Below are 14,752 nucleotides of genomic sequence, written 5' to 3'. Positions count from 1 at the left end.
TCTTGAGAGTCCCTTGGACTGCAAGGAGATCCAACCAGTCCATTCTAAAGGAGATCAGCCCTGGGTGTTCTTAGGAAGGAATGATGCTAAAGCTGAAACTCCAGTACTTTGGCCACCTCATGCGAAGAGTTGACTCATTTGAAAAGACTTTGATGCTGGGAGGGATTGGGGGCAGGAGGAGAAGGGGAAGACAGAGGATGAGATGGCTGGATGGCATCACGGACTTGATGGACATGAGTCTGAGTGAACTCTGGGAGTTGGTGATGGACAGGGAGGCCTGGCGTGCTGCGATTCATGGGGTCGCAAAGAGTCAGACACGACTGAGCAACTGAACTGAACTGAACTAAATCACTTTGCTGTACACCTGAAACAAACACAACATTGTTAATCAACTATGCTCCAACATAATTTTTTTTTAAGTAAGTGTATTTAGGATGTTAAGATTGAACACAGAAAAAAAGTCACAGAAGTAAAAGACATCATTTACTTGTGTATACAATGACTATTCTCTACATGGCTACTTGAAACACAGCAGGTACTGCTCAAAGTCAGTGAGTAGCAGACCAAAGAGGAAAACCTGTGTTTTGGTCTCCTTCAGAGAACTGATACACGAATGGCTGGAGATGATGGTCACAGGATCCCTAGGAGTCAGATGGCTTTCAGGAACTTTTAAATTTATTCCTTTGTTTATACTTATATAAATTCCTTGTTTTTAATATCTCTTAAAGGATATCCTCTCCAAATTCTAGTATCTATTGAATAGAAATGCATAAAGTCATCACTAGATTGAATAGATACAATCTTCTTACTTTTATAACATCACAAGGCTCAATATGCATAAAACTTCCCTTTAAAATGCTGTATCTGTCAACATTCTTATGTATTAGAGATAAAAGCTTCAGCACAAGTTTTTATATTTTAGAGCAAATGTATGACTGATACAATTATATTATATGCGTCAGATGACCCCTTCTTAAAGTTTAAACATATGGAATTGCAACCTATCTGAGTAGATTGAAAAGAGACTAAAAATACAGATGGGGTGGGTTTGGTGTTATCAGCTGAAAAATTTCTATCACAAATTGAGTTATTGCACAGGCATAAAGGCAAATTCATCAGCTGCATTCCCAAGGATGACTTGCATCATGTGATAAGAACGAGGTCTTCCTATCAGAAATATCACAGTGCTGGGTATGTGCTTTAGGAAAGTGAATGAATTCTGTCTGTCTGAACTTAGGGGCTCACAGGTCAAACACACACACACACACACAAACATACCTGGGTAAGAGACAGAGGCTAGAGTTGGATGTCATTGATTAACTGTTTACTATGAGCTATATACCTGCCTCTGATGCTTTTTATCTAATTTATTTCTCCTGATGAGTTAGCAGGTAAAGAATATGCCTGCAACACAGGAGACAAGGGAGATGCAGGTTCAATCCCTGGGTCAGGAAGATCCCCTAAAGGAGGAAATGGCAACCCACTCCAGTATTCTTGCCTGGAAAATTCCATGGACAGAGGAGCCCGACGTGGAGAAGAAAATCCTGCCAGAAAATCCCTGGCAGAGGAGCCATGGGGTGACAGAATTGGACATGACTGAAAGCAACTGAGAAAACAGCACACAGCCCTCAAAAAGTTAACATTATCCTGATTTTATTGAAAAAGACATTGAGGTTCAGAGAAAGTGAGCAATTTGGCCAATGCTACATAACACAGTAAATGTTATTGTTCAGTCACTCAGTTGTGTCCAAATCTTTGAGACCCAAAGGACTGCATCACGCAGGCTTCCCTGTCCTTCACCAACCCCCAGAGCTTGCTCAAACTCATGCCCATTGAGTCAGTGATGCCATCTAAACATCCTGTCCTCTGTCACCCCTTCTCCTCCTGCCTTCAATCTTTCCCAGCATCAGGGTCTTTTCTCATGAGCTGGATCTTCACATCAGGTGGCCAAAGTATTGGAGTTTCACCTTCAGCAACAGTCCTTCCAATGAATATTCAGGACTGATTTCCTTAAGGATGGACTGGTTGGATCTCCTTGCAGTCCAAGGGACTCTCAAGAGTCTTCTCCAACACCACAGTTCAAAAGCATCAATTCTTTAGTGCTCAGCCTTCTTTATGGTCCAATTCTCACATCCATACATGATTACTGGAAAAACCGTAGCTTTGACTAGACGTACCTTTGTTGACAAAGTAATATCTCTGCTTTTTAATAAGCTATCTAGGTTAGCACAGCTTTTCTTCCAAGGAGCAAGTATCTTTTAATTTTATGGCTCCAGTCACCATCTGCAGTGATTTTGGAGCCCAAGAAAATAAAGTTTCTCACTGTTTCCATTGTCTCTTCATCTATTTGCTATGAAGTGATGGGGCCAGGGACTGGAATGCAAAAGTAGGAAGTCAAGAAATACCTGGAGTAACAATAAAATTTGGCCTTGGAGTACAGAATGAAGCAGGGCAAAGGCTAATGGAGTTTTGCCAAGAGAATGCACTGGTCATAGCAAACACCCTCTTCCAACAACACAAGAAAAGACTCTACACAGGGATATCACCAGATGGCTGACACTGAAATCAAATTGATTATATTCTTTGCAGCCAAAGATGGAGAAGCTCTATACAGTCAGCAAAAACAAGACTGAGAGCTGACTGTGGCTCAGATCATTAATGCCTTATTGCCAAATTCAGACTTAAATTGAAGAAAGTAGGGAAAACCACTAGACCATTTAGGTATGACCTAAATCAAATCCCTTATGATTATACAGTGGAAGTGACAAATAGATTTAAGGGGCTAGATCTGATAGACAGAGTGCCTGATGAACTATGAACAGAGGTTTGTGACATTGTATAGGAGACAGGGATCAAGACCATCGCCAAGAAAAAGAAATGCAAAAAAGCAAAATGGCTGTCTGAGGAGGCCTTACAAATAGCTGTGAAAAGAAGAGAAGTGAAAAGCAAAGGAGAAAAGAAAAGATATATGCATCTGAATGCAGAGTTCCAAAGAATAGCAAGGAGAGATAAGAAAGACTTCCTCAGCGATCAATGAAAAGAAATAGAGGAAAACAATAGAATGGGAAAGACTAGAGATCTCTTCAAGAAAATTAAGAGATACCAAGGGAACATTTCATGCAAAAATGGGCTCAAGAAAGACAGAAATGGTATGGACCTAACAGAAGCAGGAGATATTAAGAAGAGGTGACAAGAATACATAGAAGAACTGTGCAAAAAAGATCTTCACAACCCAAATAATCACGATGTTGTGATCACTCACCTAGAGCCAAACATTCTGAAATGTGAAGTCAAGTGGGCTTTAGGAAGCATCCCTACAATCAAAGCTAGTGGAGGTGATGAGCTATTTCAAATCCTAAAAGATGATGCTATTCAAGTACTGCAGTCAGTATGCCAGCAAACTTGGAAACCTCAGCAGTGGCCACAGGACTGGAAAAGGTCAGTTTTCTTTCCAATCCCAAAGAAAGGCAGTGCCAAAGAAGGTACAAACTACTCCACAATTGCATTCATGTCACACGTCAGTAAAGTAATGCTCAAAATTTTCCAAGCCAGGCTTCAGCAATACGTGAACCGTGAACTTCCAGATGTTCAAGCTGCTTTTAGAAAAGGCAGAGGAACCAGAGATCAAATTGCCAACATCTGCTGGATCATGGAAAAAGCAAGAGAGTTCCAGAAAAACATCTCTTTCTGCTTTATTGACTATGCCAAAGCCTTTGACTGTGTGGATCACAATAAACTGTGGAAAATTCTTCAAGAGATGGGAATACCAGACCAGCACCGCCTCCTGAGAAACCTATATGCAGGTCAGGAAGCAACAGTTAGAACCATACATGGAAGAACAGACTGGTTCCAAATAGGAAAAGGAGTATGTCAAGGCTGTAAGGCTGTATACTGTCACCCTGCTTATTTAACTTATATGCAGAGTACATCATGAGAAATGTTGGGCTGGATGAAGCACAAGCTGGAATCAAGATTGCTGGGAGAAATATCATTAACCTCAGATATGCAGATAAGATCACCATTATGGCAGAGAGTGAAAGAAGAACTAAAGAGCTTCTGGATGAAAGTGAAAGAGCTGAGTGAAAAAGTTGGCTTAAAACTCAACATTCAGAAAACAAAGATCAAGGCATCTGGTCCCATAACTTTATGGCAAATAGATGGAGAAGCGGTGGAAACAGTAGCAGATTTTATTTTTTTGAGCTCCAAAATCACTGCAGATGGTTACTGCAGCCATGAAATTAAAAGACGCTTGCTCCTTGGGAGAAAAGTTATGATCAACCTAGACAGCATATTGAAAAGCAGAGAGGTTACTCTGCCAACAGAGATCCATCTAGTCAAGGCTATGGTTTTTCCAGTAGTCATGTATGGGTGTGAGAGTTGGACTATAAAGAAAGCTGAGAGCTGAAGAATTGATGCTTTTGACTGTGGTGTTGGAGAAGACTCTTGAGAATCCCTTAGACTGCAAGGAGATCCAACCAGTCCATCCTAAAGGAAATCAGTCCTGAATATTCATTGGAAGGACTGTTGCTGAAGGTGAAATTCCAATACTTTGGCCACCTGATGTGAAAGAACTGACTCATTTAAAAAGACCCTGATGCTGGGAAAGATTGATGGCGGGAGGAGAAGGGGACGACAGAGGATGAGATGGTTGAATGGCATCACCCAGTCAATGGAGATGAGTTTGAGTAAATTCCAGGAGTTGGTGAAGGACAGGGAAGCCTGCGTGCTGAGGTCCATGGGGTCACAAAGAGTCGGACACGACTGAGTGACTGAACTGAACTGAACTGATGCGACCAGATGCCATCGTCTTTGTTTTTTGAATGTCAAGTTTTAAGCCAACTTTTCCACTCTTTTCTTTCACCTTCATCAAGAGGATCTTTAGTTCCTCTTCACTTTCTGCCATAAGAGTGGTGTCATCTGCATATCTGAGGTTATTGATAGTTCTCCCAGCAATCTTGATTCCAGCTTGTGCTTCATCCAGCCAGCACTTCACATGATGTACTCTGCATATAAGTTAAATAAGCAGGGTGACAATATACAGCCTTGATGTTTTCCTTTCCCAATCTGGAACTGGTCTGTTGTTCAATGTCTGTTTCTAACTGTTGCTTCTTGACCTGCATAAAGATTCCTCAGGAGGCAGATCAGGTGGTCTGGTATTCCCATCTCTTGAAGAATTTTCCAGTTTGTTGTGATCCACACAAAGGCTTTAGTGTAATCAATGAAGCAGAAGTAGATGTTTTCCTGGAACTCTCTTGCTTTTTAGAAGATCTAATGGATGTTGGCAATTTGATCTCTGGTTCCTCTGCCTTTTCTAAACCCAGCTTGAACATCTGGAATTTCTCAGTTCACATACTTTTGAAGCCTAGGTTGGAGAATTTGAGCATTACTTTGCTAGTGTGTTAGATGAGTGCCATTGTGCGGCAGTTTGAGCATTCTTTGGCATTGCCTTTTGGGATTGGAATGAAAACTGGCATTTTCCAGTCCTGTGGCCACTGCTGAGTTTTCCAAATTCATTGGTATATTGACTGCAGTACTTGCACAGCATCATCTTAGGATCTGATATAGCTCAACTGGAATTCCCTCACCTCCACTAGCTTTATTCGTAGTGATGCTTCCTAAGCCTCACTTGACTTCATAGTCCAGGATGTCTGGTTCTAGGTGAGTGATCAGACCATCATGGCTATCTGGATCATTAAGTTCTCTTTTGTATAGTTCTTCTGTGTATTCTTGCCACCTCTTCTTAATATCTTCTACTTTTGTTAGGTTCATACCATTTCTGTCCTTTATTGAGCCCATCTTTGCACGAAATGTTTCCTTGGTATCTCTCATTTTCCTGAAGAGCTCTCTAGTCTTTCCCATTCTATTGTTTTCCTCTATTCTTTACATTAATCACTTAGGAAGGCTTTCTTATCTCTCCTTGCCAATCTTTGGAACTCTGTATCCAAATGGTATATCTTTCCTTTACCCCTTTTCCTTTCACTTCTGTTCTTTTCTCAGATATTTGTAAGGCCTCCTCAGACAACCAATAAATGACAAGTCCAGATTTCTAACACAAGTCTATATGACATCAAGTATAAGCTCCTAAATACTATGCTAATTACTATTCTAATTATCATTAAGAAGCAATGCATTCAAAGAAGCTCCTGCCTTGCTTGTATTCTGTAAAGAAAGGTAGAAGACAGATTCCTTACAATGAATTTTGTCTGCTGTAAATAAAACAAAGGCACCAGTCTTTATGCACCCAAGCATAAGCAAAACTGGTAACCACGTTGAGAAGGTGTGAAATGAAAACATACCTGGGTGACAGCAAGGGCACCTTGACTTTTATCTCAGTCATTACCAGATCAGCTTAACCTGCTCTTCTACCGAAAGACCCCACCCTGAAGTATTCACTAGGACAGTCCTTCCTTTTGGCAACAAAAGACCTTACAAAACTTTAAGGTTTTTCAATATTGGCAGCTTCTCAAAGGGTGGAAATGAAAGCCAGAATAATATAAAGTTTTCTTTGGAGAAGTTAATAAAATACACTTGTTAAGCTTACCTGAAATTAACAGATACAACCATACCTACTTGTACAACTAGGCTTTGGAATAATTATAAACCAGAAAACCTAAGTAAAAAAGCCTCAATAAGCATAAAAATCTCAAATTATTTTTGAGATCTCTAATTAAGGAGCAAGCAGTTAAAAAAATTACTGTGTAAAATTTCCAAGTTGGAATGGGAGCAGCCTGTATTAATTTTAAAATTTATAAATGCCCCTATTCTCATAGTTAGGCATGTATATTCCTTTTAAGTTTTGGAAACCTAATCCATGAATGTGTTAGGTAGGTAGAATAGGGAAAAGGAGTCCAAAATGGTGGTGGCTAAAAGACAAGGAAGGTCTGAGGACCAGAGTGAAGACTTCAGGCAGAACAAACAGAACAAACAGCACTCCTGGCTAAGCCCAATTTGCATAGGGCAGGCCCAGGTGGAGGAAAAAACATATAAAAGGAGGAGCCAAAGCGCTTTCTCAAGGACTCTCTCTCCCACGTGCATGCGCTCTTTTCTCTCTCTCTCTTTCTCTCTCTCTCTCTCTCACTCTCCTGCTATCTTCTAAATAAAATAGAGCTGTAACACTGATTTGCCTAAGAGCTGTAACACGGTTTGTCCAAGACCCGAGAGCTGTGATGAGCCGAGGGCTTTAATGTCCGTTGCTCCAAATCTTTGTTGTGACGAGACAAAGAACCGAGGAACATATACTCACATGACAAACGTGAAAATAGAAACATGGATTATCTATGATGAATGAATATAGCTTTCTTGAATTCAAATAACTGTTGGTAAGAATCACACTTAGAATGTGATAAAATGAACACAGCATCCCCTCCTTCTTTTTTATTAATGTGGCTAAAAGAAAATCATAATATAAAATTAAAAATAGAGGTGTTATCAAAAGAATGAAACTGGACTTCTATCATACACGACTCACAAAAATTAACTCAAAATGGATTAGAGACTTAAATGTAAGATCTGCAACTGTCAAACTCTCTGGAGATAACATAGAAAAAATCATCCTGACATTGGTCTGGCCAATGATTTTTTTTTAATATGACACCAAAAGCCAGGCAACAGAAACAAAAATAAACAAGTGGGTCAGCATCAAACTAAAAAGCTTCCTTTCACAAAGAAAACAATCAACAAAATGGAAAGGCGACCTAAAGAATGGGAGAGAATATTTGCAAACCATGTATCCAACAAAATACATAAATAAGAAACTCACACAACTCAGTTAAAACAAACAAACAAACAAAAAGAAACTAATAACCTGAATAAAAAATAGGCAAAAGACCTGAATAGAGATTTCTCTAAAGAAGACATATAAATTGTTAACAGGTACCAATCAAGATTGCTGGGAGAAATATCAATAACCTTAGATATGCAGATGACACAACCTTTATGGTAGAAAGCGAAGAAGAACTAAAGAGCCTCTTGATGAAAGTGAAAGAGGAGAGTGAAAAAGTTGGCTTAAAACTCAACATTCGGAAAACTAAGATCACGGCATCCAGTCCCATCACTTAATGGCAAATAGATGGGGGAACAGTGGAAACAGTGAGAGACTTTTTTTTTTTTTGGTTCCAAAATCACTGCAGATGGTGACTGCAGCCATAAAATTAAAACACACTTGCTCCTTGGAAGAAAAGCTATGATCAACCTAGACAGCATATTAAAAAGCAGAGACATTATTTTGTCAACAATGGTCCGTCTGGTCAAAGCTATGATTTTTCCCATAGTCATGTATGGATGTGAGAGTTGGACCATAAAGAAAGCTGAGCGCCGAAGAATTGATGCTTTTGAACTGTGGTGTTGGAAAAGACTCTTGAGAGTCCCTTGGACTGCAAGGAGATCCAACTAGTCCATCCTAAAGGAAATCAGTCCTGAATATTCATTGGAAGGAGTGATGCTGAAGGTGAAACTCCGATCCTTTAGCTACCTGATACAAAGAACTGACTCATTTGAAAAGACCCTGATGCTGGGAAAGATTAAAGGTAGGAGGAAAAGGGGACAACAGAGGGTGAGATGATTGGATGGCATCACTGACTCTATGCACATGAGTTTGAGTAAGCTCTGGGAATTGGTGATGGACAGGGAAGCCCGGCATGCTGCAATCCATGGGGTCACAAAAAGTCAGACATGACTCAGTCACTGAACTGAACTGAAGTGAACCTGAAAAGATGCTCAACACTGCTAATCACGAAGGAAATTAAAATCAAAACCACAAGGAGATGTCACTTCATGCATTAAGATGGCTCTTATAAAAAAGCTAAGAGATAGGTGTTGGTGAGGATGTAGAGAAAGGGGAACCCTTTTTGTACTGTTGGTTGGACTGTAAATTGGTACAACCACTATGGAAAACAGTATGGAGGTTTCTAAAAATAAACGTAAAAAAAATAAAATAAACTAAACATAAAATAAAGCCAACATATGATTCAGCAGTCCCACTTCTGGGTACATATCCAAAAGAAACAAAAATCAATATCTTAAGAGATATCTGCACTTCCATGTTCATTGTTGCAGTATTCACATTAACAAAGATATATCAAACCTAAGAGTCTGTTAGTGGATGACTGGATAAAGAAGATGTGTGCATGCATACATACACACACACACACACACACAGTGGAATGTGTTACTCGGCCATGAGTAAATGTTACTCAGTCTGCTGAGTAACAGCAGACTGCTACTTGCAACCACACAGATGAACCTAGAGGACATTTTTCTGACTGAAATAAGCCAGAGTGAGAAAGACAAATACTATGTTGTCTCACTTAACTCTGGAACCTAAAAGAAATAAATAAATAAAAAGTCAAATTCATAGAAACAGACAGTAGAACAATAGGTACCAGGGACTGGAGGAGTGTGTTTGGGAGAAATAGGGGGATGGTGGTCAAAGGGTGCAACCTTTCAGTTATAAGATGCGTCCATATGTGCTAAGTCACTTCAGTTGTGTCCGACTCTTTGTGACCCTATGGACTGTAGCCCTCCAGGCTCCTCTGTCCATGGGATTCTCCAGGCGAGAATACTGGAGTAGGTTGCCATGCCCTCCTCCTGGGGATCTTCTGGACTCGGGGATTCAAACCTTGTTTCTTATGTCTCCTGCATTGGCATGCAGGTTCTTTACCCCTATCGCCACCTGGGAAGTCCTCGGTGATGAATAAGTTCTAAAGCAGGAGGCAGAACCCTCTCAGACTTCAGACAATGCTGTGAAATACAAAGATATAGTAATCAAAATGGTGTGGTACTGGCACAAAAACACAGAACTCAGAAATAAACCCACACATCTAGAGTCAATTAATCTTTGACAAAGGAGGTAAGTATATACAATGGGAAAACGTCTCTTCAGCAAGTGATGTTGGGCAAATTGGACAGATACTTGTGAATCAAAACACAAAAATCACACCATACACAAAAATAAACTCAAAAGGGCTTAACAATGTAAATGTGACATGGCACCATTAAACTCCTAGACGAAATCATAGGCAAAACATTCTATGAGATAAATTATACCAATGTTTTCTTAGGTCAGTCTCCCAAGGCAGTGGAAATAAAAGCAAAAATTAAAAAATGGGACCTAATCAAATTTACAAGCTTTTGCACAGTAAAGAAAACCATAAACAAAATGAAAAGAATGAGAGAAAATATTGGCAAATGATGCAACCAACAAGAACTTAATCTCCAAAATATAGCTCATAAAACTTTATAGCTCATAAAACTTAATTTCCAAAATAAATAGCTCATAAAATTCAATAACAACAGCAATGAAAAAAAAAATTTAAAAATGGGCAGAAGACCTAAATATACATTTATCCAAAAAGAAATTCAGATGGTCAATGAAAAGATGCTCAACGCCACTAATTACTAGAGAGTTCAAATCAAAACTACATTTGAGGTACCACCTCACACCACTCAGAGTGGACATCATTAAAATATCTACAAATAACAAATGCTGGAAAGGGTACGGAGCAAAGGGAATCCTCCTATACTGTTCACAGGATGTATGAACTGTAATGTATGAATGTAAGCTGGTGCAGCCACTATGGAAAACAGTATGGACGTTCCTCAGAAAACTAAAAATAGAATTGCCATATGATCCAGAAATCCCACTCCTGGGCATATATACCCAGACAAAACAATAATTCAAAAAATGGCATGCATTCCTATGCTTATAGCAGCACCGTTCACAATAGACAAAACATGAAAACAACCTAATGCCCACCAATAGATGAGTGGATAAAGAAGATGTGGTACATATATACAAAGGAACAGTACTCAGCCATGAAAAAGAATGACATGATGCCATTTGCAGCAACCATAGCTGCAACTAGATAATATCAACTAAGTGAAGTCAGAAAGAAAAAGACAAATACTATATGATATCACTTGTATGTGGAATCTCAAGAATGACACGAATGATCCTATCTACGAAACAGAAATAGACTCACAGTCATACAGAACAGAGTTGTGGTTGCCAAGGGGGAAGTGGGGTTGGGACAGGGATGGAGTGGAGCAGATGTAAGCTATTATATATAGAATGGATAAACAAGGTTCTACTATATATCACAGGAAACTATATTCAATACCCTATGATAAATCATAATAGAAAAGAATACAAAAAGAATGTACATATATGCATAACTGAATCACTTTGTTGTACAGCAGAAATTAACACAACATTGTAAATCAACCGGACTTCAATTAAAAAATATGAGGAAGTTCTATAGATCTAATGTACAGCATAGTGACTACAGGTAATAATACTGTATTGCACGCTTGATGTTTGGTAAAGACAGTAAATCTTAAGAGTTCTCACCACAAAATAGAAAAAAAAAAGATAACCGTGTAAGGTGATTAATTAACCTTAATGTGGTCATCATTCCAGAGCATCAATGTATCAAATCACCACATTGTACCATTTAAATATATATAATTTTATTTGTTGATTGCATGCATGTGCATTCATGTTAAGTCACTTCAGTCGTGTCTGACTCTGTGTGACCCTATAGATGCAGCCCACCAGGCTCCCCCGTCCCTGGGATTCTCCAGGCAAGAACACTGGAGTGGGTTGCCATTTCCTTCTCCAATGCATGAAAGTGAAAAGTGAAAGTGAAGTGGCTCAGTCGTGTCGGACTCTTAGCGACCCCATGGACTGCAGCCCACCAGGCTCCTCTGCCCATGGGATTTTCTAGGCAAGAATACTGGAGTGGAGTGGAGTGGGTGCCATTGCCTTCTCCAACTAATTCACTAGTTTAGTATGCAATAAAATAACAGAGGCTTTGAATAAATTAAGCTGGCTAGTAACAACTAATCAGTTTTCTTCAGTGGTTACTGTTCTTCTATATAGGCAGGATAATTAATTCATGGATGGTCTTTCCGGTCTATCTTCAACTATTCTTACACTACATAATCAATTAGGGACATCTTTTTATAGATATATGAAGAGAACACAGGTAGCTTTACATAAGTTGAGTTTGTTAAATCTATTTGTTATGACAGGGGATTTCTGACAAAAAAAAATTGCTCACTGCACACTGAACCCCAGAGAAGTGATGAAATATATATATATTTTTTATATGCTTGTAAACCTGAATTCAAAATATTTTATCCTAGTTAAAGCCATATTTTCTTTTTCAAGTAATATTTTAGAGTTTTATCAGACTAGTTACTATGAAAAGCTTCAGATCAGATCAGATCAGTTGCTCAGTCGTGTCCGACTCTTTGCGACCACATGAATCGCAGCACGCCAGGCCTCCCTGTCCATCACCAACTCCCGGAGTTCACTCAGACTCACGTCCATCAAGTCAGTGATGCCATCCAGCCATCTCATCCTCTGTCGTCCCCTTCTCCTCCTGCCCCCAATCCCTCCCAGCATCAGAGTCTTTTCCAATGAGTCAACTGATCGCATGAGGTGGCCAAAGTACTGGAGTTTCAGCTTTAGCATCATTCCTTCCAAAGAAATCCCAGGGCTGATCTCCTTCAGAATGGACTGGTTGGATCTCCTTGCAGTCCAAGGGACTCTCAAGAGTCTTCTCCAACACCACAGTTCAAAAGCATAATTTCTTAGGCGCTTAGCCTTCTTCAGAGTCCAACTCTCACATCCATACATGACCACAGGAAAAACCATAGCCTTGACTAGACGAACCTTTATTGGCAAAGTAATGTCTCTGTTTTTGAATATGCTATCTAGGTTGGTCATAACTTTCCTTCTGATCCCCAAATCTGAACCGTTTTGAAAAGTATAAATGATATGTTTAATACACATAATTGTGAATTTTCATTTCTTGTTTTACAACAGGTTATTAAACAATCATGGAGAAATAAAATATAATTAATGTTTTATTTTTAAAATAGTTATTAAGGAAAATGAAAGTGCGATATTCTTATTTCAGATATTAAAGTTCTGACTTCAATGAGTAAGATTTAATCACAAGGAAATGCCAATTAAATATTTACTGTTTGGCAAATTCTTTGTGGTGAGGAAGCCAAAATGATCTGAAAATGCCAAAAGAATGCTCATTAGGATTCCTGGATGCAACTAGAGATTATCATATTAAGTGAAGGAAGTCAGAAAGAAAAAGACAAATAGCACACGATATCACTCTCATGCAGAATCTGGACTATGACGCAAATGACCCTATCTATGCAATGGACACCTACCGCCGCAGAGAACAGGCCTGCGGTTGCCGAGGCAAGGGCAGGCGAGGGGAGGAAGGATGGATTCAATTAACTTCCAACCTCAGAAACTCCTTCACAGCTGACGTTGCTCATGGCTAGTCTTATATTGACCTGTCTTTTGTGAACTATTCAGGACAAACCTTCCTGGAACTTTACCAAAAGCCTAGGAACTCTCCCTAAAAAAATAAAAGATACCCCAAAGCAAAGTATTCCAACACAAATTTCAAATGGTTCATCAAAATATTTCTGTTATTAATAATTTCTGTTAATAATAAATTTCTGACATTTATTATATGTTGTTCACAGGCTTACAGTCTGCATAGCAAATTCAGAATATATATATATATATATATGTATTTTTTTATAAATCAGTAAAAACTCTTTATAAGTGAGAGTTCAGTTAGTAAAGATACAGCAAAATGAAGAAATTTATTTCATAATTATTCTCAGTGTTCAGAAAGTGTGAAGCAAATTGTAAAGTGACCAAACAAATGGTGGTCTCCTGCAGAATTACCTTAAAAGTCGTGAATAAGGCAGTGACTCATAGACTCCTACCTCTGACTATATTATTTCAAACAATATATGTAGCACAAAGAGAATGTCCATCTAATGGTCAAGAGAAAACCAGAAATCCAATGTTTGTTCTGAAAAGAAGTGGCTCTTCTCTCTAATCATATCACTGAAGTGTTTACAGAGGGAAAGATTATTCTTTCTAGTTAATTATCATCTAATGGCCAGTAGAGTACTTTGCATAAGCTAATATGCAACAACACTATTTTAAAAATCCCAGAAGAATTGATTAATTAGTTCTCTCATTTAAAGGCTTTAATCAGTCTGTTTTTCAAAGGACAAACAAGAAGTGTACTAAGTGTGTTGATTATAAATAAATTGTGTATAAAGAAATCATGTACTAATCTAAATAGAATTGAATGTACTGGAACAGAACACCCAGAGGTAGAGTACCATGTCAACCTTGGCCTTACCCTTTGATTTCAAGGCTTCTAATACCTTTGAATCAGCTGTTACATCACTCACTAGCTTGATTTCAATACTTTGAGAAGTCAGTTGGAGCAACTTTTCGAAAAGACGTTGACCCTAGAAAAAACATTCAGAACCAAAGTCAGAAAACCTAAAATTATGCTGTTTTAAATAGGAATAAATAAACATTGAAAATTAAAACCATTCATTCAAATTTTAAAAGGCAAGCACTTCAGCACTTGGTATTCATGGAAATTTTTTTCAAAAGAGTTTATAGAAATAGAGAGTAGCACAAACACAGATTACATTGTTTTTTTGAGTACTGTGCAACTCAATTATTGCAATAATCATTTCAATGCTACAATGCAAATCTATTCTTTTTTTTTACTTTTTCATGAACTCTTAAGTATCTACACATGAAGAGGCAGAGAATATTAAACAGTTGTGACTGGGCCCAGAAAGACCCAGATTCCAGCTGATTTTCCAATTTACAAATTGTTTCTTAATTCACTTTCTTCCTTAGTGAAATGTTGATAATATTAATATTTACTTTAAAGTGTCTTTG

General features: G+C 38.6%; 1 protein-coding gene across 3 annotated transcripts in view; it reads right to left on the bottom strand.

The window, feature by feature from the left end:
- Positions 1-14,752, bottom strand: part of PLD5 (phospholipase D family member 5) — a 424,211-nt gene that overhangs the window by 122,462 nt on the left and 286,997 nt on the right. For 2 of the 3 annotated variants that reach the window (NM_001205378.1, XM_059875556.1), the window contains one exon: positions 14,193-14,304. In NM_001205378.1, coding sequence (NP_001192307.1) covers positions 14,193-14,304 — 112 coding nt within the window. Of the gene's footprint in view, positions 1-14,192; positions 14,305-14,752 lie in introns of those variants that run through there. The other variant, XM_010813167.2, reaches the window with a different exon arrangement.

The sequence above is a fragment of the Bos taurus genome, chromosome 16 (genome assembly GCF_002263795.3).
Source record: "Bos taurus isolate L1 Dominette 01449 registration number 42190680 breed Hereford chromosome 16, ARS-UCD2.0, whole genome shotgun sequence".
NCBI lineage: Eukaryota > Metazoa > Chordata > Mammalia > Artiodactyla > Bovidae > Bos > Bos taurus.
Note: the sequence above shows the minus strand (reverse complement) of the source record. Positions and strands in the feature narration are given on the sequence as shown.